This window comes from Spea bombifrons, chromosome 5 (genome assembly GCF_027358695.1).
Source record: "Spea bombifrons isolate aSpeBom1 chromosome 5, aSpeBom1.2.pri, whole genome shotgun sequence".
Classification (NCBI taxonomy): Eukaryota; Metazoa; Chordata; class Amphibia; order Anura; family Pelobatidae; genus Spea; species Spea bombifrons.
In genome coordinates, this window is record NC_071091.1 from 3334538 (window position 1) to 3361928 (window position 27391).

The following is a 27391-nucleotide window of genomic DNA, read 5'->3' on the forward strand; positions in this document are numbered from 1 at the left end:
CAGCGCTGTATACAGTAATATAGCCCCCAGCGCTGTATACAGTAATATAATCCCCCAGCGCTGTATACAGTAATATAACCCCCAGCGCTGTATACAGTAATATAGCCCCCAGCGCTGTATACAGTAATATAATCCCCCAGCGCTGTATACAGTAATATAACCCCCCAGCATTGTATACAGTAATATAACCCCCAGCGCTGTATACAGTAATATAGCCCCCAGCGCTGTATACAGTAATATAATCCCCCAGCGCTGTATACAGTAATATAACCCCCCAGCGCTGCATACAGTAATATAACCCCCAGCGCTGTATACAGTAATATAACCCCCAGCGCTGTATACAGTAATATAACCCCCAGCGCTGTATACAGTAATATAACCCCCAGCGCTGTATACAGTAATATAACCCCCCAGTGCTGTATACAGTAATATAACCCCCAGCACTGTATACAGTAATATAACCCCCCAGCACTGTATACAGTAATATAACCCCCAGCGCTGTATACAGTAATATAGCCCCCAGCGCTGTATACAGTAATATAATCCCCCAGCGCTGTATACAGTAATATAACCCCCCAGCGCTGCATACAGTAATATAACCCCCAGCGCTGTATACAGTAATATAACCCCCAGCGCTGTATACAGTAATATAACCCCCAGCGCTGTATACAGTAATATAACCCCCAGCGCTGTATACAGTAATATAACCCCCAGCGCTGTATACAGTAATATAACCCCCAGCGCTGTATACAGTAATATAGCCCCCAGCGCTGTATACAGTAATATAATCCCCCAGCGCTGTATACAGTAATATAACCCCCCAGCATTGTATACAGTAATATAACCCCCAGCGCTGTATACAGTAATATAGCCCCCAGCGCTGTATACAGTAATATAATCCCCCAGCGCTGTATACAGTAATATAACCCCCCAGCGCTGCATACAGTAATATAACCCCCAGCGCTGTATACAGTAATATAACCCCCAGCGCTGTATACAGTAATATAACCCCCAGCGCTGTATACAGTAATATAACCCCCAGCGCTGTATACAGTAATATAACCCCCAGCGCTGTATACAGTAATATAACCCCCCAGTGCTGTATACAGTAATATAACCCCCCAGTGCTGTATACAGTAATATAACCCCCAGCACTGTATACAGTAATATAACCCCCAGCGCTGTATACAGTAATATAACCCCCAGCGCTGTATACAGTAATATAACCCCCCAGCATTGTATACAGTAATATAACCCCCCAGCGCTGTATACAGTAATATAACCCCCAGCGCTGTATACAGTAATATAACCCCCAGCGCTGTATACAGTAATATAACCCCCAGCGCTGTATACAGTAATATAACCCCCCAGTGCTGTATACAGTAATATAACCCCCAGCGCTGTATACAGTAATATAACCCCCAGCGCTGTATACAGTAATATAACCCCCCCAGTGCTGTATACAGTAATATAACCCCCAGCGCTGTATACAGTAATATAATATATCTATAAATTTTGTAAGTGACCGGGAGCATAAAGGAGAAAAATAAAATAGCAGATCGGTTTCTTTCACGTGTTTATATGATGCAGCGCTGATCTGGGGATATTTTACGAGGCACCCTGGGTTGATCAGGACCCATAAATCCAGAGTTGAAAATCTGTTATGGTGATCCATATTTTTGCTTTTTTAAGCAGTTTTTAAAAGGTTAATATAGTAATCCTGGAAGAATTTAGCCTGTTTTGGCCTCTTCTGCCCCAGAAATCCTTTAAGCCAGTAACGTCACCCTCTTATCAGAGAAACAGACGCTATTCAGAGATTGTATGGTTTGTGTTAAACTCGAAGGTGACTCTTGGAGCGCCGAACCAGACGACGTTAACGTCTGAAATGAATGCTGGAAAACAAATGCAGGTTTATTTCAATTAACTTAAAACTTCAAATAAAATAAAAAATAAATTGTTGCTTTTTAACTTGGACCTCTAAGATGCTTTGAAAGTAACCAGAATTTTAAGTGCTGACATCAGGCCAAAGCTTTGTCGATGACATCTGCCGTGACATCATAAAAAAAAATATTTATCGTTTCACAATACAGAACTATTCCAGTTGGTGCTTTTGCTCCGAGTATGTTACGGTTGATATCCCTGCTTGAATGCAGGTGATTCTATTAAGTGCACCTTTAAATAATAAAGTCAAGGTTCCAAAATTAGAGCCATTGGGAAAGTCACTGCTTACACACAGGTAAGGTCGCCTAGAAGGTATACAGGCGCTACTTTTGGGCCAATAAAGGTTAAAATTGTTAAAACCACCATTGCCTCCCTTCTGTTTTTATTTGCGTTTAAAACTTGGAATGATGCCACATTAATGGGGTATTTAATCTTCCTTTCAGATGACGAGGAAGCCCTTAATCTGATCATGAAGGATCTGGCTGCGTTAGGAAGGTGCGGGGGTTTACTTGACAATAACCGGAAGAAGAATATTAAGCAGGTGAGTTATTTTATTTCTTCAATTTGTTTGACACTTGTTGGATTGTTATAGCAGGTGTAAAAAATCCTGAGAAATAAGAATGCCTTTAAAATAGACATTTTTTTGATTTTTTTTTTTATTTAACAAAAGTGAACAGAAGAATTACTATTATTATCCATTAATTTATATGGCACCACCATATTCTGTAGCGCTGCTTTCCCAGGGGAGCCGGTACTCACTGCTTGCAGATAGTGATAACGTCGCCAACAGACACTTTTAACCTTGATGGAGAGAGCGAGGATTTAACAAGATCCCCTTTATCATTTATGAGTGAAAATGAGCATTCCTTACTGCTGGTATCTGATGTCTGATTGGCTGAGACGTGTGCTGACATCATCAGCGTCCATCTGCTGACATCAGAAAACAAGTCAGATCTCAGTAGACAAACACCTTCTCTGAAAATGCCAACAGAGACTAAAAAGTAACTCTGTCGGAGAAGTCACGCTTCCATGGTTCTTTAACGGAACAAGCGGACACATTTACAAAGAAAGTGTTATGTAATTAGAATGTGGCACTGAAAAGATTGATTAAAAAAAAAAGGGAACTTACCCTTCTTCTGATGTAATGAGTCATAGTTCCGTGAGACTGTATGACTACGTTTTATATAAAAGACAGATACTTAAGATAAATACTTTATAAATTACCAAAAAAAAACATAAAAAAATAGTCCACAGAGATTTTTTTTCTATAGTCTGGTGTTTAGCGTAAAGTTTTTTTAGGTGGCCGTACCACTTTAAGCCCCCTCCATTCACAATGTTTTGTTTTTACAAAACCCTAAATCACCGGAAAGATGTCATGTTGTTCGAGGACGAGACGGAAAAGCCTCTGTGTTTTGATTAAGCGAACGGCCCTGATGGCCCGCGACCCCAGCCAGTGACAGACAGTCTGCACTCGTGTCTAGCAGGATCTGGAGGAAGGCTGACCGTCTTAACAGGAAAAAGATTTTTTTTCTTTCATTTTTGGATTTTTCTCTGTGGTGTCGTTTTCTGAACCGTCGCTCGCGGCTCTGAACTCTTGCCTTGTTTACTCTTCCTTAAGTTTGATGTCTCTCGAGTTCAAGTTCACGAAACCACCTGGAGGTGAACTTGTCTGCATCCAAGTTCTAGTTAAGTCGATTAAGAGACAGATACGTCCTTTTAACCTGGTAAGAACCCGTGTGTGTTTACCCCAGAGTTCAGTTTGGGGTCAGGCACCTGGCCAATACACTCAGGCCAACCGATAGGGAGGGACTAGATCACATAATCATCCTTAAAGGAATAGTTTAGTCCTCCTAATTGTACTTTTATTTTAAGGCATGTTGGAGTCAGTTTTGCATGGAATCCGATGCATTTTACGGCATGCAAATCGGTGCAGGGATTCTTTAGTTATTGGAATTAGAAAATAAGACTTCTGTCTCTTTTAGCTCCTCCCTCGGCTGCCTCTGCTGGAAGCAGGAAGTGTTCGTATGTACGCTGCCTGCACATGCTCAGTAGCACTCCCATTAAATTCACTGAAGCAGCAGCCAATGGCATGTACACAAGTAAAACATCAATTTTCACAAAGCATCCATGTGATTGGAATAGGTTTTTTTTTACGCCTGTGTTGGGGTGTGTAACGAGAGGCGGGGATGGGTAGACCCCATTCAGTAATTCCCATTCAGTAATTGGTTGGGGCCTGTGGTGTGGCCACCCACCCGCCTTAGCCAAATAACCGTCCTGCGGGAGCTACAATGGGGGGTCTATTGCGTTCATAGCTCCCCGGTCACGTAAAAGTGGGGACTGTGGGGTAGCTGTCTGCCACAGTGCCTGAAAACCAGGACAGTTGGGAGGTATGATTACACTAAACGTCGGTCCTCATAGTGAAGTCGTGAGTTGAAATGTTCAACCCTTCTGCAGGCTCGCAGTTTAGTGAATAAGCCATACAATGGGGTAATATGGAAGATGTAACTTGAGAACATGGTGGAAAAGTAAATGGTTCAAATACATCCTCTTTTCGCTGGTTTCTTATACACAGAAATAATAAATGCATTTTATTCCTACGGCAACTTCTGTAAAATATTAGCTGTACGGCGGGAAACGTACATTTTTGGGGGTTTGCCGAATATACGTTGTGCTGGTGGGCAGAAGCATGCTTTTCTTAGGCCTTATTAAAGCTGCAAGATGGGAACTCAATATTAGACCCAGCTGTGTTATGTTCCCAAGGTTTCACTGTTGTGGTGAGACGCTAAAATACAGATACCTACCAGCTGTCCTGAATTTTCAGTAATATTCAAGTGACACTTTATAGTAAATACTTATGACTTTCTATTGGCTGCTTGCCAGCGCTAGAGGTCTCAGCTGTCTTGACATAATGGGTTCCAAAGCCTCGATTATGTTAGTGCCAAGCCCCTGTTGTACTTTTATACTTCTAGGTTTGCATCTGGGGGGGTGGGGCTTAAACCAAGCGGCCTTAAATCAGCCAGGGGTAGGATGGGAAGTGGGTGAGGCATGGGTGTGGTCACACATTACTCCTCCTACTCAGAGAAAGCAGAAGGTCACTGAGAGACCCGGAAAGCAGCGCATTAGCCGGAGACTCTGGGTCAAGTGAAAGAGTGTGAGTGAGAGCAGGAGTGAGAGAGAGAGAGAAAACAAACAACGAGATGCAATCCACAATTCTGAGCTCTCTGCATCGTTTTCGTTTGTTTCGTTTTCGGGTCCTTCCTCGTTTTCGGACGTTTTTATGAATTAACAAAATTGGCAATTAAAATTTGTGAGACTCTGAATCCAATCTAAATGTCAAAAAGTCAAATACATTTTTTTTGCTAAAGCCCTCCCTTATAACCCCATCATATGTTGGAAATTAAATGGGGACCAAGCCCTGCGTAATGTATAGTTAATGTGTGAGATTTCTTGAACTAAGTCATACCCACTAGCTTTCACTTTTCCGAAACTTCTGTTTTTTTCTGCTTTTTTATTATTATTATTGCAGACGTGACTAATTACTCCACACAGATGAGTGACGGCAGCTACTGTTCTGACTGATTGCGGTTTAACCTAAATATATATACGGTGGGATTTTTTATAAAGAACCGTGATGTAGAGTCTGTGAAATCTAAGGGACGCTGCCTAAAAAATTAAATCTTGTTGTTTCTTGATTGATGAGAAACAGACAGTTTGTATTTCACGTTCTATTGTATTTAAATAACTTCCACCCCATATGCTCCCTCTCATAAAATAATAATAGAAATAATACGGTAATAACAATAATAATAAAAATAATAATAGTAATAATAATAACAATAATAATACTAGTAGCAATTTTTTATTAATACATTTTAATTTATATAATTAATTTATTAATATAATTTCTATAATAAATATTTATTTCTATAATAAATACTATGACTATATTACATCATTATGTAATGCGGTAGAGCCATCTGGCCCACGGGCCACTAGATAGACAACGGCGATTCAGAACATCCTCTAAGCATTTATGTTTTTGTTATTTACAAAGATAAAATTTGCGCTGGGAACACTTAATTGTCAGGTGACACAAAAGCAGACACTGATAGGTTGTTGCCATTGAAACAAAAGAAAAGTTTCTGTCTTTCCTGATTTTTTTAAGAGGAAAAATAAATAAATAAACAAATAAATCATAAATAAAATCTCCGATCTGCTAAGGTTTATTTGTTTAACGTCCCAGAGAGTGCAATGAGTGTCTAATCGGAACAGCGCCTTTACTTTGAATGAGGCCGAGTCGCAGGCGTGCGGTTGCTTCTTGTTTGGTAAATGTTTTCGGTAACCTAGCAACTGGCGCGGTGCTTGCCGTCTGCGGACCGCCAGCCCCCGGGGTCCCCGGCGGCGCTGGAGATCCTGAGGTTTCCTGGGAAGAGTCTCGTTGTGATCCGATACCATAACTCAATCCAGATGGCGGGATCACACCGGGGGAACCCGCCAGATGTTTGCCGTCAACACCTGCTTTTCTGCTACTCTCTGCGCAATGATACCGGTGCGGGAAAAAAACCTAAAAAAATAAATGAAAAAAATCCACGAGTTCCAGCAAAATGTTTCTTCTCCGTAACGAGGGCAGCAGTAATTCCGTGATACTATGACATCATGTGACTGCATTTTCTAAACTTAATTCAGGGACAGCGGGGGCCTCATAATATATATGTTTGTTAATAAACCGAAAATATAATAAAAATATTAATAAATAATAATAATGGTAAAAATTACAATAATAATGATAATATAAATGTTTGTAAATAAACTGAAAATATAATAATAGTTAATAATAATGATCATAATATATATGTTTGTAAATATACTGATATATAATAATAATAATTAACCTGATGAATCTGCTGCACATGCAGTACGTGGTCTCTCTTTGCTCAAATGCACAGGGAAAAAAAATCTCTTGGAATGATCTGTAACCGCCTCGCTCTGTCGATCAAATGTATAGATTATATATAATAATGAATATAATGAAATATCTGCACGGAGCCCTGTATGTCTCCCTGCTATTCAAACTGATTTTATACAACAGTTTAGCAACGGGCAGATGGGGAAAAGGTTTGCATTCCAGCACTAAAGGAGTTAAACACACACACACACACACACACGTTGTAATATTTAAAGGGCCGGTACTTTAAATACAGCATTGTGGTGTAGGGAATGCCTTAACCCTTTCAGCGACAGAGCTTTATGGAGTGGCCTGCGTTCCCCGCGTGCGTCGTTTGGTGCTGATGGCCCGTATACCCCCAGCCCCCCCTCCACATGCTGTCTTCTCCCCGGGGGTCCTGTTGGATTAGAATATCCTTGGCTTGGCGCGTGAGGGCGTGTTATAAATTATAAATTATTTCTGCTTTAGCTAAAGACTCAGATTTTCCTTGACGTTTAACGCGGCCGACCATCCAAAATCCCCTTAAATCCAATTCCGCCTGTACTCGGCTCTGTACTCGGCTCTGTACTCCACTCTGTCCTCCGCTCTGTACCCCGCTCTGTACCCCGCTCTGTACTCGGCTCTGTACCCTGCTCTGTACTCGGCTCTGTACTCGGCTCTGCACTCCACTCTGTCCTCCGCTCTGTACCCCGCTCTGTACCCCGCTCTGTACCCCGCTCTGTACCCTGCTCTGTACCCCGCTCTGTACTCGGCTCTGTACCCCGCTCTGTACTCGGCTCTGTACCCCGCTCTGTACTATACTCTGTGCTCGGCTCTGTACCTCTCTCTGTACTCGGCTCGGTACGTGTTTCTAATTAACAGAGATCGGCCTCGCAGAGCGTTCCTGCTCCCAAATCATGAAACGTACTTTGTAATGAGCTTCAGAACGCGCGACGGACCTTTACAGATTATTAGCGTTTGTGAAGTGAAACCCTGCACCGATGATCCGTGAACGGGACCAACGCTGGACAAAAGTGATAAAAATTATACACCGTGCACTAAAAATGTACCGAAAAATGCAAAAAAACGATAAACGATGGAGGTTTCCCCCCATACTGGTCCGGTTTCAACCCCTTGGTAATGAAGCGGATTGTGACGCAGTTGCCGATGGCAACCACTGACTATAGCGATGTACAGAATTTCGTGGGATATACGACTGGCAAACTCAACACTCTGTACAGCTCTGTCTGCCGCGATGAGGGTCCGGAAGGCAGTGTAAACAATTAACCTGTTGGGTGCAATATACAAGCTCGTTTTTTGTTGTCCAGTCCTGATTTTCTGATTGTCCCATGCAGCTTGCCTACTGTCGGGCGTAGCGATCGTGGGTCAGTTGGGGAGACCCTCTGAGATTATCTGGGCGCTTCTGTGATGTTGCAGGACAGACCTCCATTGTGTTATTATTATTTATTGTTTTATATAGCGCCGTCATATTCCGCAGCGCCGTACAATGCGCTCCGAAGCTTAGCGCTCCAAGGGGGCTCTTTGGGTAACGTGGGCGGGGTCATGTATGTCCCCCCCACCCTTCCTGCTGCTTGCTATTCCTCCATGTGGGTATCTGTAATGTTGGCACAGGTGCCCCTGTTGGGTGCAATACCACACCTGGCCTGTTGGAGGCAGTATGAACGGCCATGCCCCCCCCCTCATTGCCCCGGGGCATTTATTCCAGCTGGGCCGCACGCGCACACGGTTTCTGTTTCCACGCCGGGACGGCGGATTTCTCCGGCTCCACGTATTTACTTTGGAACGAGGCCGCGGCAGATCTTCGGACTCGGGGGGGCGATGAGAGTGGGCGGAAGTTTTGGGACGGAACGCAGAATGAATTAGAAAAAAAAGAAAACATGGCTTTGGTTTTTTGGCAGGAGGTTTACAGAAAACAGAGGTTTTCTATCGCTGTTCACCCTTCGCTCGCTGGAAGGAGCTGCCACCTCGCAGCTAAGTGGGGTGCGTATATATATATAAATATATTATATATTATATAAATATATATACCGGTAATATATATATATATAATATAAATGATAATAATCTATCTGTGCTTTAACAGGAGTTTTGCGCACCATGTTTTTTTTTGGGGGGGGGGTTTCTCTCCTGAAACCCGCCATTTCCAACAAGCGCACAATCTTTCCTCCTATCACTCTCAGCCGTCATCCTAATCAACCCATCTGAACGACCAACAACCTCTACAGATACCCCGGACTCGCCCAACTCATCCCTCTCCTCTCCTACTGTATCACTTCCCCTCATCCACCGACTAGATCGTAAGCTCCCGGGAGCAGCGCCCTCTTCTCCTTTTGTAGCAGTTTGTCGTTGTGTGCGATTTGTACAGCGCTACGGAGTCTGCAGGCGCTATATAAATAAATATGATGTACTCCTTTAGCATTCATGTGTGTAGGATAAAGGGCTACTTGCGACTTTGGAATAGTAACTGGACCATTCCGTTGGTTGCCATGGTGATAAGACCACTTTTTCAACTTTGATACATTACATGGATTCAGGAGATACTTGCGGGGTCTGAATGAGGGGTCCGTACCCTGAAATCGGGTGAGGAGGAAACCCGCCATTTCCAACAAGTGCACAATCTTTCCTCCTATCACTCTCAGCCGTCATCCTAATCAACCCATCTGAACGACCAACAACCTCTACAGATACCCCGGACTCGCCCAACCCATCCCTCTCCTCTCCTACTGTATCACCTCCCCTCATCCACCGACTAGATCGTAAGCTCCCGGGAGCAGCGCCCTCTTCTCCTTTTGTACCAGTTTGTCGTTGTGTGCGATTTGTACAGCGCTACGGAGTCTGCAGGCGCTATATAAATAAATATAAAGTAATGGAGAGGGGTCTCTGATACCCTAAGAAATAAACACAAGGTCCTCGAGAGCTATGAAGACAGAAGTCATTGTGTGATGTCATCGATGATCCTTCTTGCGTCTCTTAGAGCTCGGTGATCGCGCTTTACAGAGCTGCCAACTTTCCCCAATTTCCTGGAACAGTCCTGTATGTCGGGTTTTATCTCCCTGTCGTTGCGTGTGTTGGTACTGGTGGCGTGGTACTCCTTTAGCATTCATGTGTGTAGGATGATGGTGGGAAGTCCCACTGTGAGACTCGGGAAAGCTGTTACGTATGCCGTTACCGTCCAACCAATGGCAGTGGAGACGTGCGCTCCGGATATCCCGATTCGGAGCACCGGTCGCCGGGTACGGACGTTCACCGCCGTATAAAAAGGAATTCTGCACATTAGGTGCCAATTAACAGCCCGGCCCTTTAAATGTCCCCTCGGGAAACCACCGCTGTCTTTTATACGGGGAGGAACAAACTCCAGATGTCTGAAACTCTATATGACGTGATGTCATCCTGAACGTGATTAGAACCAAAGTAAGGCTGCAGGGAGGGACTGAAAAGCGATTAACCGTTTGACTGCTGGTCCTTCTGCTGCTTAAGGGGTTAACAGAGGCGCAGCCAGCCGGGGCCGGACTGGGGATGACGACGAGGCGGCGCTGGGGCTTTAAGGCCAACAGCCGACAATGACATAAGCGAATGTATACGGCGGGACCACGCTGCTGTCATATGCGTTAAAGAGCGACGGAGGTTGGGCTGTCCCTTTAAGACATACTGAGAGCTCTGGTCCTGTGAGCTTACAATCTATTAGCTCTGCTCCAGTATCAGGTGCACGGAACATGTATGAACAACATCATTGTTGGTCGTAAAGGGCTACTTGCAACTTTGGAATAGTAACTGGACCATTCCGTTGGTTGCCATGGTGATAAGACCACTGTTTCAACTTTGATACATTACATGGATTCAGGAGATACTTGCGGGGTCCGTACCCCTAAATCGCCCCCCCCCCCGGGTTAGGAGGAGGGCAGGGAAAGGGTTACTGGTGAAATGCACCAGCTGTACTGCGTGTTCAGTAGTTGGTTCGCGGCCCCGTCATCCGGAGGATGAGATTATGGAAAGTTAGCTTTTATGTCCTCGGCTTGCAGACAAGTTGTAAATACGTGAAATTCTTCAGGCCGCCCGCGCAGCGCCATTACTTTCCAATCAAGAGGATCCGAGGTGTGTCCCGCGGGGCAAAGTCCGGGCCTCACGGGGAGGACTTACACCTAGCGTGGCCCCGTCCCATGGCGGAAGCTCAATATAATTACACAGAACCAGGGTCTCCGGCACCCGGGGCAGAATCAGAGCTCCTACCCCGCGCTTACGCTGCGTCCGCTTTCAGAAGGGGTACAAAGACATTGGCCCCCGGCAGCTCCAGCCTGTCCCTCACCGTGTGGAGTCTGGGGGGGAATAGGCGCTGCCAATGGTTATATTCTAAAGCTGGAGGGTCGGAGGCTTAGATGGAACTTTACTGAAAGGGTGATAGATAAGTGGAACAGCCTCCCAGCAGAAGTGGTAGAGGGTAATACAGTGAGGGGATTAAACATGCGCGGGATAGACATACGGCTCCTGAATCTAAGACGAGACCAACGACTGATTAAGGTTTAAGTCTTTACAGCAGGAGAAACGGACAGACTAGACGGGGGCCGAATGGGGCCGATCTGCCGGCAAATTCTGTTTATGTGCTGAAAATGAGTCTGTGTATCCAAACTGTGTAATGTTTCTGTTTGCGGTGCCCTGCTTACACCGAGGTGTTTCTACGATGCTCAATAAGCTCGGTGACGTCAGACGGCAATAAAAGGGTTATTTCCTCTTCGTTTTTGCACATTGTATCCATGAAAAGTGTCTGATTTCAGGGTTTAGGAGACTGTGCCCTAAAATTCAGGAATATGACGGCGTCCGGGGGGCCGTTTATCATCCAAATAAAAAGGACAGATTTAAAAAAAATATGAAAATATATAAAATTAGTAGCCGATCCAGAAGATGTCAGATGCATGCTGGGAAACTCCTGGCTTCCCTGTGTATTGTGAAAGGCTGCACCGGCCCTGTATAATGTATAGTTAAATCTGTGTTTCTATAAATAAAATGTAATACCGGTAATAATAAAAGTAATAATAATAATAATTAAATTTAAATGAAATAAATAAAATGTATATAATTATGCTATTTATTATTTTTTTTATCATTATCATTAATAATCACTTTATTTTTCTAAATAATAATAATTATTAATATTACTATTATTGATGATATTTCACTATATTATTAAAATAATTTTTCTTCCTATTTTTATTATTATTATTGATATTAATCATAATATTATTTCACTTTTTTATTAAAATTCTTCTTTTTCTTCCTATTTTCAGTATTTTTACTAAATTATCCTTTTTTTCTTCTCCAGCAGGATGCCAGGATTAAGTTTGAATACAACGGAGAAAAGAGGTGCGTCAGCAGCTCAGCGCTTCACGGGGGAAGCGAAGACGCAACCCAAGCCGTCAGATTTCAGTGCATGTTATTATTATAGGAGCGATTATTCATTCTGACACGCGGGGGTTAATCCTTCATACCTCCTCACGCCTCTACATCCCGTGTCCAGCGGGGGGCGCTTTTATTCTTGGTGGTTTGGTTGGAGGAGCGGCTAGGGCTTTACCGCGACGTTTTATTCTAATATAAATGATTAATACATAAACATATTCCCCGCTCCACTTCTGCTGGGAGGTTGTTTCAGTTATCTACCACCCTCTATGTAAAGTAAAACTTCTTTATATTCCATCTCAGTCTCTGACGCTCTAGTGTTAGATTCCGGTCTCTTGTTGTAACTTTTCTCCTCCTGTGGAATAATCTTTCATCTAGTGCTTTATTAAATCCATTTATGTATTTCAATGTTTCTCTCCTCTCCTCTCTCTCTCTCCTCTCCTCTCTCTCTCTCCTCTCCTCTCTCTCCCCTCTCCTCTATCTCCCCTCTCCTCTCTCTCCCTCTCCCTCTCCTCTCTCTCCCCTCTCCTCTCTCTCTCTCTCCCTCTCCTCTCTCTCTCTCCCTCTCCTCTCTCTCTCTCATCTCCTCTCTCTCTCATCTCCTCTCTCTCTCTCTCTCTCCCCTCTCTCTCTCTCCCCTCTCTCTCTCTCCCCTCTCTCTCTCTCCCCTCTCTCTTCCTCTCCCCTCTCTCTCTCTCCCCTCTCTCTCTCTCCCCTCTCCTCTCCTCTCTCCTCTCCTCTCTCTCTCCCCCCTCTCTCTCTCTCCCCTCTCTCTTCCTCTCTTCCTCTCCCTTCTCTCTTCCTCTCCCCTCTCTCTCTCCTCTCCCCTCTCTCTCTCCTCTCCCCTCTCTCTCTCCTCTCCCCTCTCTCTCTCTCTCTCTCATCTCCTCTCTCTCTCTCTCATCTCCTCTCTCTTCCTCTCCCCTCTCTCTCCCCCTCTCACTCCCCTCTCTCTCCCCTCTCTCTCCCCTCTCTTCCTATCCCCTCTCTCCCCCTCTCTCTCCCCCTCTCTCTCCCCCTCTCTCTCCCCTCTCTCTCCCCTCTGCCCCCTCTCCACTCTGCCCCCTCTCCACTCTCCACTCTGTCCCCTCTCCACTCTCCACTCTGTCCCCTCTCCACTCTGTCCCCTCTCCACTCTGTCCACTCTCTCCCCCTCTCCTTTCTCTTCTCTCCTCCACACTGTACATATTCTCAGCATCTTGATTAAAGCAGTCTTTCAGCGCTAGCACCCAGGTGGCCAACACGACTCGAGTATGAGTGCAAAGTAAGAACTCAAACCTGCAGTGAGGAAGCCCCTGTTTGCGCATGGGGTGCACTCACTGTTTGCAGTCTCTGGCAGTGCATGGAAAGCCAAGGAATGCGCAGCTACGGGGTATTTTGCAGGATGCAGCTTTGTACGGTTGCTTCTGGTATCTGCATGCTCAAAGTGCTTTTATTTTCTTCTCTATTTTTATTTTTTTCCTGTATTTTTTTGTTAAACCTTCTTCAGTATTTTTTTTTTTTTTCTGTATTTCATTCTTTTACACTCCTGTTTGTCAGCCTCGGATGATTTGCTGCTTGTTTCTAAATGTAGAACCTTTGGTTTCCTTCACACACTTCCCGTGGAAAAGGTGCATGAATTACCTTCGGAGTGTTTGTTGTGTGGCCCGAGTGCTGTGTATGCGCTGTGTATGCGCGGGACCTTCTGACTCTATCCTTCTAGATAAGCAGATTTTGGGCACAGATCCTAGAATAATAGCGTGACCTATAAAAATAATAATAGTTGTAGCCCGCTGCCTGTCCGTTGCCAGTTTAATGGAAACGATCTTGTTGGGATGTTTTTACGCTCATCGATCCCGTAGAGGAAAAGACTTTGTATTGGACGGAATGGCTACTAAAGTCATGGATCTGGATCTCTTAAAGGGGAAGTCCAACGAATAAAAAACAACAAAAAACTTTAAGCATTGAAAACCTGTTTTCAAACACCACACTGAGCTGATGCTTTATGGCGATGCTAATGAAGTCCGTTCCTCCATAGACTTTCATTAGTCAGAGAGTCTGACTGAGTGATTAAGACTGAGCCATTCAATTGTCTATTGTTTTAGAATTATGAAAAAAAATAGTGACAGCAGAGTTCATCCGGAAGAAAAAGTTGTGTTTTTTTTCTTCTGGTTTCTATGGCAACAGCTTAGCGTCTGCTTTTATGTCACATGACAATTAAGTATTCCCAGAAAAAAAAAGTGAATTATTTCAGGGAAGAGCTTGGGCATTGAGCAGTGAGAGGGATGGTCAGTGATGAAAGTGTTAAATTCAGCGGAAAGTGATTCCCAGATGACTTTTTTTGCGTCTTTTTCTCCCAAACATATGAAATATTTAGTAATATTTGTTAGTAGATGTGAGTCGGATGAGGCGTATTGTGTCTCGCTCGCTCGCCCAGACACAATAACATTTCGCAGGGGTCGAGGAATAACTTGCCTTGGAAGCGAGACTTGGGAATTCTGAGTCATTCTGCGAGTCCCCGCTACAGGAGATGCTAACTCTCCCGCCGTTACCACCCTAGTCACGCCTTTATATATATATTTATTTATTTTCAATAGCTATTTTAAGCTATTTCATGGCGTTTCCTGCACTGATTCTGGTAACGGAAGGCTGGCGCGTTAAAGACCTTTCTGAGTTGGTTATAAAACGCCGGCAGTCATATAGATCGATCAGTTTAGCAAGGAGGAAAAACGATGGTTTAACATTTAGTTGAGATCTGTGGCTATGATGACCCATCCAGACTGTCCATTTTTCTCACCTGTTGTTCCGAAAAGCCTTATACCTATCCTTTGCAGTTTAAAAACCCTCTCAACCACCACTTATGGGAGGCATTTCCACTTATCCACTCCCCTCTTAATAAAGCAATACTTCACAGCTGAAGCTCCATACCCATATATATAGCGATTCCTATGGACTTTCTCATCATGTATGAGGCCACAATGAACAGGAGTACTCTACAGATTGATGACCCCCCCAAAAAAAGAACATTTTACTTTACCGAAAGGGTGATAGATAAGTGGAAAAGCCTCTCAGCAGCAGTGGTTGTAATACAGTGAGGGGATTAAACATGCATGGGATAGACATACGGCTCCTGAATCTAAGACGACACCAACGACTGATTAAGGTTTGAGTCGTTACAGCAGGAGAAACGGGCGACTAGACGGGGGCCGAATGGGGCCGGATGCTTTGATGTGTACGGCACAAACTGTAAAGGATTATGTATTGTGTGTTTTTTTTTCTCTTGCAGGATTATTGAGTTTCGGAGGCCGATAAAGTTCAAAGATGTCATGCAGAAAGTTACAGATGCCTTCGGGCAAACAATGGAATTACACTATGCAAACAATGAGGTAATCGCTCCGCTTCTTTACCCCGACCCGACTCGGCGACTATTAACTCTCATGCCCACAATCCACTATGCCGTGCCGACACATCGCCAATTCAGCGCCGCGAAATATAACGGTGCTATAGAACTCGACCAATAAATATCTGTTACAATCGGAAAATTATAACCCAAATCCAAACGTATACTTATAAAATCTAGAATTATTAAAGAAACCTTTATTATACTTAGAATTCTATTAAAATAATTATTTAGTCATAGGATTATTTTACTTTAAAAAAAAAAAGGACTTAAAAAAAGGCAAAATCTCTTTTTAAAAAGAGGATTGTTTTTTTTTTTTTTTTTACTTAAATATTGTATATGGAACTTCAGAGCACTTTTTTCTATGTGGAAAAATATGTTTTACGTGTCGTATACATGGAATATTTAATTTTTTTTTAGCGGAATGCTTTTTTTTTGAGACCAGGGCAGTTTTTTGGCAGCGTTGTAGGAAAACTCCGCTTGGCTCTGAGGTTTTCCGTGCAGCGATGCCCGATCAGGCAGTATCAGAGCGAAAATATCCTCCAATCGCTGAGTGGAAGAGCTTCCTGGATTCAAATCCTACACAGTTCAGTGCCGGAACGCTGCCACCTGCTGGCAGCCGGAAAACATACAGAACGTGTAATAAACTTTACATTTTCTTTTTTTTTTTTTTAACTTTTTTTTTCATAGAATATTTATTTTAATTTTAATAAAAAAAAAATATATAAAAAATATACACAGTCCAGGTGTCAATTTTAAATATAAAATTAAAAAAAAAAATTATCTATACAGAGGGAAGGATCAATGAGATATTTTAAAAAACAGTAAAAATGTTAGTATCCAGTAACGTAAAAAAAAAAAACGTTTGTATTCGTCTGCTAAATTTCTCACTTTTCACTAGTTGAGTAGATTACAATTGTTGTTATAGCGCCAGCAGATTTTGTAGCGCTGTTACAATATGGACGCATGTTAAGGCATATTGGTGCAGAAGGCGAAGGCGGCCCTGGTGTTGTGAGTTTACAATCAGTTGAAATTTCTGGTGCGCGTATATATATAATATATATATACATATATATGTATAGTATATTTATTATATTAATATTTATTATTGTTTTAAAATAATTTGCATAATTTTTTAATACATTTTTTAAAAAAGATGCCGCATGAGCTGTTCTCTGGCAAGCTGGAGAATTATTATCCCTTTATATTTTAGGTGTGTCAGTGTTTTACACCAATGTCTTTTTTTAGGAAGCCAGAGGTGCGCTGTTTAAATGCTTCCCCCGTGCTGCTCAAAAAAAAAGCAAGCACAAAAAAAATATAATGAAATGCGTGTGTGTTGGGGGGGGGATGAAGCGTTGATTTGTGAAATGTTAAAATATGCTCTAAAATACAAGCAGCTTATGGTTAGCGAGTTTTTTTTATTACATTGGACTCTTGTAAACGTTCCATAACCCTGATTTTAGTGAAATGTTTTTGTTCCGCTTCAGCGTTAACACCCCACGGCCTATCTCGTATTATGCAATGTATATATTTATATACCGTATATATCTATATCTATATATATATATATTGACCTAATTGGTTTTCTGAATAAATTGCTCCAGGATACATGAAACGGCTTTATTGTTGTACTTCCTGCTGCAGAAGAGAAACTTCCCAATCGCTGTCCTTTCATTGTTTTCGCCAGACGGCTTTCCGTTCCACTGAAACTGAGTTTAATTCAATGCCTTTTAAAGCAGACGTCTTCCCCCCAAAAATACATCACATAATGACGTGTATGAAAAAGATTTCCAGTTAAAAAAAATAAAAAGATTTCATCCACAGGCTGAGCCACGGAATCGAATATCATAGGGGCATTACGGGCACTCGGGATTCCTCCACCAATCAGAAAACACATTACAAAGCATGCTAGGAATATCGTGTTCTGAGGATTTAACGTTTTCCAAAATATTCTAGTTTTTGCCCCATAATATAAAGTTTTCAGGCAGCTGCATATCAGCCATTTGTATGATTCTCGCTCTGTTATCTGAACCCCGATCTACTAACCCCCCCGACTCCTTATCATACTGCCTGTGGGGAACAATAGAATGGCTCGGTCTTACCCACCCAGTTGGACTCTCTGACTAATGAAAGTCTATGGAGGAACAGCATTGGCATAAATATCACATGACTGACAACAATGGTGCCTCCAAGTCTGCAGATAAAGGGAGTTAATTGGGACAAAACTATTGGGCATTAAAGGGGGCTTATATAATATTACTGTGTATACAGCGCTGGGGGTTATATTACTGTATACAGCGCTGGGGGTTATATTACTGTATACAGCGCTGGGGGTTATATTACTGTATACAGTGCTGGGGGGTTATTACTGTATACAGCGCTGGGGGGGTTATATTACTGTATACAGCGCTGGGGGTTATATTACTGTATACAGTGCTGGGGGGTTATTACTGTATACAGCGCTGGGGGGGTTATATTACTGTATACAGCACTGGGGGGTTATATTACTGTATACAGTGCTGGGGGTTATATTACTGTATACAGTGCTGGGGGGTTATATTACTGTATACAGCGCTGGGGGTTATATTACTGTATACAGCGCTGGGGTTATATTACTTTATACAGCGCTGGGGGGTTATATTACTGTATACAGCGGTGGGGGTTATATTACTGTATACAGCGGTGGGGGTTATATTACTGTATACAGCGCTGGGGGTTATTACTGTATACAGCGCTGGGGGTTATTACTGTATACAGTGCTGGGGGGTTATATTACTGTATACAGCGCTGGGGGTTATATTACTGTATACAGCGCTGGGGGTTATATTACTGTATACAGCGCTGGGGGTTATATTACTGTATACAGCGCTGGGGGTTATATTACTGTATACAGTGCTGGGGGGTTATTACTGTATACAGCGCTGGGGGGGTTATATTACTGTATACAGCGCTGGGGGTTATATTACTGTATACAGTGCTGGGGGGTTATTACTGTATACAGCGCTGGGGGGGTTATATTACTGTATACAGCACTGGGGGGTTATATTACTGTATACAGTGCTGGGGGTTATATTACTGTATACAGTGCTGGGGGGTTATATTACTGTATACAGCGCTGGGGGTTATATTACTGTATACAGCGCTGGGGTTATATTACTTTATACAGCGCTGGGGGGTTATATTACTGTATACAGCGGTGGGGGTTATATTACTGTATACAGCGGTGGGGGTTATATTACTGTATACAGTGCTGGGGGGTTATTACTGTATACAGCGCTGGGGGGGTTATATTACTGTATACAGCGCTGGGGGTTATATTACTGTATACAGTGCTGGGGGGTTATTACTGTATACAGCGCTGGGGGGGTTATATTACTGTATACAGCACTGGGGGGTTATATTACTGTATACAGTGCTGGGGGTTATATTACTGTATACAGTGCTGGGGGGTTATATTACTGTATACAGCGCTGGGGGTTATATTACTGTATACAGCGCTGGGGTTATATTACTTTATACAGCGCTGGGGGGTTATATTACTGTATACAGCGGTGGGGGTTATATTACTGTATACAGCGGTGGGGGTTATATTACTGTATACAGCGCTGGGGGTTATTACTGTATACAGCGCTGGGGGTTATTACTGTATACAGTGCTGGGGGGTTATATTACTGTATACAGCGCTGGGGGTTATATTACTGTATACAGCGCTGGGGGTTATATTACTGTATACAGCGCTGGGGGTTATATTACTGTATACAGCGCTGGGGTTATATTACTTTATACAGCGCTGGGGGGTTATATTACTGTATACAGCGGTGGGGGTTATATTACTGTATACAGCGGTGGGGGTTATATTACTGTATACAGCGCTGGGGGTTATTACTGTATACAGCGCTGGGGGTTATTACTGTATACAGTGCTGGGGGGTTATATTACTGTATACAGCGCTGGGGGTTATATTACTGTATACAGTGCTGGGGGTTATATTACTGTATACAGCGCTGGGGGGGTTACATTACTGTATACAGCGCTGGGGGTTATATTACTGTATACAGCGCTGGGGGTTATATTACTGTATACAGCGCTGGGGGTTCTGCGGGAGGTAGGTATAAACATGTATTGCATGTTATTTGCTGGTAGAATGATCGTGTTGTAAATAATCGCGATTGAGAATGCAGACTCCTTTTGTTTCCACGTTTTTGTGAATCACGGATATTTTTCCTCCGATGTCTTCCAGCTCCTGGTTCCTCTGAAGTGTCAGGATGATTTGGACAAAGCCTTAGAAAACTTGGACATGAGCCTCTCTTTGAAGAGTTTGAAAATACTTGTGAAAGTGCCAAAGAAAAATATCGTGAGTGGACTTTGTGTTCCGCCGGGAGTTGTGGATTCGGGGAGGGTGGTTTGGGCAGCAGACAGGAGGCGATGAAAAAAAATCTCAGAGCGGAAGGATCATACCGAAGATTAAAGCGATCCGGTCACATTAATCATCATGCGTGACGCCTCATATGTGTTCGGTTAAAATGTCAAGGACCGGCGTAGAAAGTTTTTTAGTCGTAAAAAAACCCCCAAAACGGAAGAATCTACTCAAAGCCAGACGTTGGGGGGGGGTGGGGGGGAAATATTTGTCCAGTTTATCGGTCAGCTCACAGCTCGTGTCCGGTCACCACGGTAAATCCAGAAGATGACCGGCGCATGGCCAAAAGTTCTCGATGGTAAATAATACATCTTATCCTATCGGTCCTATCGGATTCTGCATGGAAACCCGGCCAACGCTCGTCAGCGCGGTGCGATTGCAGTTTTTGGGGCTGCTTTTTTCCCCCTTGTTTTAAAGTTTTCCTGCAGGGCGTTATTGTAGGCCATGTTTAATAACCTTCTAGAGCGGCGTGCGCCTTCACCCACTGAATGCAGGTTCCACCGCGTGACAACACGACCACGCTACGGTGACATCATCTTACATGGACGTCACTTGGGGCTGGCATCTTTTGTGGCATCATTTACTGGAGTGACAAAATATGTCACGGGAGAACAGGAGACAAGAAAGAAAATCGAGAAAGCAGAGGAGAGAGGGTAAAGAGAGAGGAGAGAAAAAGAGAAACGAGAGGGAAGACAAGAAAGAGAAAGGAGAAGGGAAACAAGGAAGAAAGGAGAGGATAAAGAGAGAGGAGAGAAAAAAAGAGAAAGGGGAGGAGAGAGGATGACAAAAGGAAAGAAAAAAGAGAGGGAAGGATGGAGAGAAATGAGCAGAGATAGAATAAAGAGAGAAGAGGGAAAAAAAATAAAGGAGACAGAAGAAACGAGAAAGTTATAAAGAACGGGAGAACATGGACAGGGTAACCCAAGTGCCCATTTTAGACGCTGTGAAGAAAGTACGTCCGACGGTCGCGTTGGACAATGGACGTTTCCCAGAACAGCTAGTGAAACCGTACATAGGCCTGTCTATTGGGACTGTTCCTGCAAATCCAGGTCTGTTGGCAGTTATGCCCCAGGGACAGCAAACTAATAAGATTATAAATATATAACTTTACCGCACATTACCCATGCGTGCAGGTTTAATGATACGAATATTAACGAGTTCCCATAATGCATTGCGTATGGCTGTAAGCTTCGTTATTTAAGATAGAGACCCTTTTCCCTGACGTTAAGTATAATAAATGTTCCGTCTCCGGGTAGAAGAATACACGATATGGGGGTATTTATCGCTTTATTGCGACGTATAGATTATAGGGATTTTTTATGCGCGCTATTAGTAAGAATTATTGTCTCACAAAGATTTTTATTAAATTTTTCCATCATTTACTGCCAAAAACCCGTTGGCTCCTTCTGAAACAGCCTGGCTCTCTTCTTGCAGTCGATCCGGTAAAAGTTGATATGGTTTTAACCGTTTCGGTGCCAAAGCTGGGGAGGGGGGCTGCGGAATTTGGATTAGCTTTGTATTGACTATTGTGAACGGCGCCAATTACCGCAAATTTATTTTGGAGGAATTTAAAGATTTAAGATTTGCAGAATATTTATTTTTTTATTTATAGAGATTTACAGGAAAACAAATTATTATATTTTTTTTTTTTTTGACAGTATCTGCAGCCTGTGGGTCCGAAGCAATATGAAATGCGGATATCCAAATCCGTGGGGGATATTTTGGGTTCTTTGTACAAGGATTCCGGGAAGACTCGGAAATGCTCCACAGGCAAGTCCTTCTGCGTTACTTTTATTTAGTAGCCTAAATGAAGTATTTGTACCCAAAATCACAGAAGGGCCAAGTTTACAACTTGTGAATTTTTGCTATCGTTAAGGGATAAGAATATCAACATCTCCCAGCGACAAATCCATAGAGAAGACGTTTCGATGGCGGAATATGATGGTTCTTTTATGAGTTAATAAATAATAATCATTTATGAGTTAATAATAATAATCATTTTTATTCAGTGACTTAAGAACGGTTAAAGTTAAATAATTTTTTCGACTAAGAATAATGGGAGTTAGAGCCCCACGGCGGTTTTACAGAATAAACTAAGTGTTAATAAATGTTTCTTGAGATTCTCGCTGTAAGTGTAAGCTGTGTGGCCCCTCCAGGTTCGCTGCACACGGGCCGGAGCTCCCCGCCGCCAGGCAGCGTCCCCGAGGAACAGCAGCAAATCGCCCGGCAGGGATCGTATACGAGTATTCACAGCGAAGGGGAATTCATTCCGGAGGTAAGGAGAAAAAGATCCGGGTTTCTTGTTGTTTTTACATGAATTTATTTCTATCAATGTGTATTACTGAAAGGTCAGGGTTTATAACACATAATGACCAAATACACTGCCGTTCAACAGTTTTCATGGAAAATAAAGACATTTCTGGCTGTAACATAATTACAAAAAGGGTTTCTAATCATCAATTAGCCTTTTAAACTTAAACTTGGATCAGAGAACACAACGAGCCATTGGAACACAGGAGTGATGGGAGAGATAAAGGGCCATTGGAACACAGGAGTGATGGGAGAGATAAAGGGCCATTGGAACACAGGAGTGATGGGAGTGATAAAGGGCCATTGGAACACAGGAGTGATGGGAGAGATAAAGAGGCGTTGGAACACAGGAGTGATGGGAGTGATAAAGGGCCATTGGAACACAGGAGTGATGGGAGTGATAAAGGGCCATTGGGACACAGGAGTGATGGGAGTGATAAAGGGCCATTGGGTCACAGGAGTGATGGGAGTGATAAAGGGCCATTGGAACACAGGAGTGATGGGAGTGATAAAGGGCCATTGGGTCACAGGAGTGATGGGAGTAATAAAGGGCCATTGGGTCACAGGAGTGATGGGAGTGATAAAGGGCCATTGGGTCACAGGAGTGATGGGAGTGATAAAGGGCCATTGGAACCCAGGAGTGATGGGAGTGATAAAGGGCCATTGGAACCCAGGGGTGATGGGAATGATAAAGGGCCATTGGGACACAGGAGTGATGGGAGTGATAAAGGGCCATTGGAACACAGGAGTGATGGGAGTGATAAAGGATCTCTGTACGCCTATGAAGATATTCCATTAAAAATCCGCCGTTTCCAGCTACAATAGTCATTTACAACATTAACCCCGTCTGTGCTGGATTTCTGATCCATTTCATGTTATTTTAATGAGCAAAATCTCCTTTTCTTTCATAAACAAGGATATTTCTGACCCCAAAATTTTGAACAGTAGCGTATATATATATTTTAACAAAGTCTGTCTATTGATCTAGGAATATCCCATTGTAGTTTTTAAGGTCGATATAGATATAGATATAGATCGAGCCGTATCGGTGCAAGAAAAGATGGCGCCTGCTGTCAACGGTCATATAGGTTTTTGGGCCACCATGGAAGAAGATGAAAAGTAACGTAATCCTCAGAGACCTCAGAGGTCTCTTGAAAGTTTATGTGACTATAACAATTAACTCAGTAAAATGCATCGCTTTTGACTCCGTTACTAATAAGAAGAAACTCGGAGGACACGCCTGCCAAAATGATGCACTTTGGGGTGGACAGCGTTGCTAATCTCTTTTTTGTGCATTTCTTTACGTTCTCAGGGTCTCGATCCATTCATAAGTCCTAACGGTTCCCTGTCGAGCAGCTGTCAGTCACTGGACCAATCCTTAGAAAGGTACGTACGTCACGGGTCTGATGCCATCGTAAATTCGTTTTACATCGACCCACTGCACCCGCTACCCACTGCACCCATTACTGCACCAACTACCCACTGCACCCACTACCCACTGCACCCATTACTGCACCCACAAGCTCTGAAACGTTTGTATTCTTTACCCCGGTTCTTTGGGCTTCCGCCTGTGTCTGATACTTTATATGTAGTTGTGACTGCAGCACGGGGCTGGAATCGCTTGAGCCTGAGCCAGGGGCGTATTTGGTATTTGGCACCTGGGGCAGATCCTGTATGTGGCACCACCCCCACACACAAAAAAATATGAATGTTGACAAGAATATTTATTTTACAAATTTGTAAACTGTGTGTCAACTGGAAAAAATCTGAAAAAATAAATTAATTTATAAATACATTAAATAAGTTTAAATAAATAACATTTACTGAACAGATATGGTACAACATAACTCCAATTACTATATACTGAGCCAGACATTGACGGTAGTGCAGCATAACCCCTATCACTAACTATCTATATATATATATATATATATAACATGTATGTAACCTGAGATTAAAAACCAACAATATATTTTATGCCGGATAATTAAATCCAGCCCATGGAGAAGCTGTTAGGGGCACCAGCTGTTTTTAGTGTAAATATTTTGTTGGATAACGACGATTTATCCTTTTTTTTATAGTACATGTTGTTTGCTTTGTTTCTATTAATCACTTTCATAGAAAGAATAATAATAATAATTATATTTTACGGTTAAAATGGCTTTCGTGCACATCTTGCCACACAGCGTGCTGCGCATCACCCAGACCTATGGGATGAGATCATGTTTGAACTTTGGTTTCTTGAGTTATTCCTCCCCAGTGCCTGTGTTTACTGGACAAACATTATGAGCAGTCCGTGCAATTTCTCCAGTCGGGGAAATCCCAAAGTAACTCAATATCTCTCTCTTTTTTTTGGCTTTCAGTCCGGTTTTTTCCACTCCGGTTCCAAGACGAAAAGGTCCACTCAAAGACAGCTTGGATTGTTTAGGTAAAAGGATTTAACTTTATTCTTTGAAAAAGCTTCACGACGAGAGAGCCGAGAGCTCCTGGTATGGGGGGGGCTGTGGGGAGATATGGGGGAGCAGGACTAAGCGTGGCGTGCTGTAAGCGTGCCGGCAGGACTGAGAGTCAGCGTGGCGTGCTGTAAGCGTGCCAGCAGGACCGGGAGTTGGCGTGGTGTGCTGTAAGCATGCCGGCAGGATTGGAAGTCGGCGTGGCGTGCTGTAAGTGTGCTGGCAGGACTGGGAGTCAGCGTGGCGTGCTGTAAGCGTGCCGGCAGGACTGTGAGTCGGCGTGGCGTGCTGTAAGCGTGCCGGTAGGACCGGGAGTTGGCGTGGTGTGCTGTAAGCATGCCGGCAGGATTGGAAGTCGGCGTGGCGTGCTGTAAGTGTGCTGGCAGGACTGGGAGTCAGCGTGGCGTGCTGTAAGCGTGCCGGGAGGACTGTGAGTCGGCGTGGCGTGCTGTAAGCGTGCCGGTAGGACCGGGAGTTGGCGTGGTGTGCTGTAAGCATGCCGGCAGGATTGGAAGTCGGCGTGGTGTGCTGTAAGCGTGCCGGCAGGACCGGGAGTCGGCGTGGCATGCTGTAAGCGTACCGGTAGGACTGGGAGTTGGCGTGGCGTGCTGTAAGCGTGCCGGGAGGACTGGGAGTCGGTGTGGCGTGCTGTAAGCGTGCCGGTAGGACCGGGAGTTGGCGTGGTGTGCTGTAAGCATGCCGGCAGGATTGGAAGTCGGCGTGGTGTGCTGTAAGCGTGCCGGCAGGACCGGGAGTCGGCGTGGCATGCTGTAAGCGTACCGGTAGGACTGGGAGTCGGTGTGGTGTGCTGTAAGCGTGCCGGTAGGACTGGGAGTTGGCGTGGCGTGCTGTAAGCGTGCCGGTGGTACCGGGAGTCGGCGTGGCGTGCTGTAAGCGTGCCGTAGCACTGGGAGTTGGCATGGCGCGCTGTAAGCGTGCCGGCAGGACCGTTAGTCAGTCATTCCAATGATCTTTTCTTTTCTTTTCGTTGTCTAGACTTTGAGATTCCGCTGTACGAAAGGTTCGGGAAAGGAGGCACTTTCCCCCGCCAGTTCCACTTTTCACAGAGCCGGAAAGACTACAACGACGGTGAGAGCGCCGGACGCACCCAGATAATAGAACTGGGACAGATTATTATTCATTTCCACGCTTAATACAAACTCTGGATTTCATAGCAGATAAAACGCATTCGGCCCGTCTGGTCTGTCCATCTTTTCCTGATATTATTTATGCATTCAGTTTATTTACTAAAATGCATTATTTTATGATCTGTCCAAGATATTGTCCCTAGAGATAAAATAATAACGAAGAAACGTTGGAAATGGGGTCGTAATATTTTGGGTGTTGTTCCTCGTTCCTCGCCCTCAGGTCGGCGCACCTTTCCGAGGAGTTACGTCCCGCCGGAGAACCTGTTCCAGCTGAGTTCCGGAAACCGAACGCGGAGCGTGAAAGGGGAGAGCTCGCTGGTAACGCTACAGTTTGAGGAGTCCAGGAAACGCGGCTTCAGCTCAGACCAGAACCTGCCCTTCTCCGTTCCCTCTTCGTCTGACCACTGCGCCAAGTGTAAGTCGGTGGAACCCGGCGCACATCTGATGGACGTATTGGGTCGTTGGCCATCGCGTTCTCCTGCTGTTGCCAATCGAGCCTTGAGGGACGTGGAGTCTTGTCCGGGTTCCTTCAGAGTAGAGCCCTGCGCGGGACTGCTTTTTTAATCCCGCTCCCGCTGTTTTTAATCCCGCTCCTGCAATGTGGGTGTTCCGCTCACGCCCACCCGCTCCCGCCACATTTGTGGCCAATCCCGCCCGCTCCCGCCACATTTGTGGCCAATCACACCCGCCTCCTTACCTGATTTCCCGTCCCGTAAGGCTGCCCTCGAGTTGTTCCCTCACAGCGTCTCTTCTCTTGCTCTGCCTAGGAACAAGGCGGAGTCACAGGAAATGACGTCACATCACGTGACTCCGTTTTGTTCCTGGGCAGAGCAAGAGAGGAGACACTGTAAGGGAGCAATGAGAAGGCAGCCTTGCGGGACTGCGCGGGATTACCGGGACCCACAGGTACAGCGCCTGACCGCCCGCGCCCGCAGGTTTTTTGGCGGGACCCGCCTCCCAATGCAGTCCTCTACTTCAGACCTCTAGTTGTCCCAAAACATCCCCTTTCCTTGACACCTTGAGTGTCGGCAGGGAATATCCCAGTGAGGGGGGGCATTATTTCTTATGCCGATATTTCCTTGCAGCCCCTCAGGCTCCTGAGAACTGGAGGCTGGGAAAACTGCTCGGCCGGGGAGCCTTCGGCGAAGTCTACCTGTGTTACGACGTGGACACCGGCAGAGAACTGGCGGTAAAGCAGGTGCCCTTCGACCCAGACAGCCAAGAAACCAGCAAGGTGAGCGGGAGGCGGACGCTGCAACGCGCCTCGCGGCATTTAACCGGCAGCTTCTGTGACGCGAGACATGCGCAGGTGTGGGACAGAAGCTTTTGGGTCGTACCGAAGGAAACGGTGACACCGCCGTAGGTGCCGCACATCATGAGCGTTACAAAGTAACAGGGGACTCTTTCCTG

General features: G+C 44.4%; 2 protein-coding genes across 3 annotated transcripts in view; one reads left to right on the forward strand and one right to left on the reverse strand.

Moving 5' to 3' along the window:
- The window catches only part of LOC128497502 (5-beta-cholestane-3-alpha,7-alpha-diol 12-alpha-hydroxylase), a 187567-nt gene that overhangs the window by 81278 nt on the left and 78898 nt on the right, over positions 1-27391 (reverse strand). The gene's annotated exons all lie outside the window — the stretch shown is intronic.
- LOC128497500 (mitogen-activated protein kinase kinase kinase 3-like) overlaps positions 1-27391 on the forward strand; it is a 55361-nt gene that overhangs the window by 23433 nt on the left and 4537 nt on the right. Inside the window, exons 3-13 of one of the 2 annotated variants that reach the window (XM_053467597.1) lie at positions 2385-2482; positions 12201-12241; positions 15540-15639; positions 19894-20007; positions 21729-21840; positions 22227-22345; positions 23693-23766; positions 24744-24808; positions 25830-25922; positions 26202-26396; positions 27067-27215. In XM_053467597.1, the coding sequence (XP_053323572.1) occupies positions 2385-2482; positions 12201-12241; positions 15540-15639; positions 19894-20007; positions 21729-21840; positions 22227-22345; positions 23693-23766; positions 24744-24808; positions 25830-25922; positions 26202-26396; positions 27067-27215 (1160 nt within the window). The remainder of the gene's footprint in view (positions 1-2384; positions 2483-12200; positions 12242-15539; positions 15640-19893; positions 20008-21728; positions 21841-22226; positions 22346-23692; positions 23767-24743; positions 24809-25829; positions 25923-26201; positions 26397-27066; positions 27216-27391) is intronic. The other variant, XM_053467598.1, reaches the window with a different exon arrangement.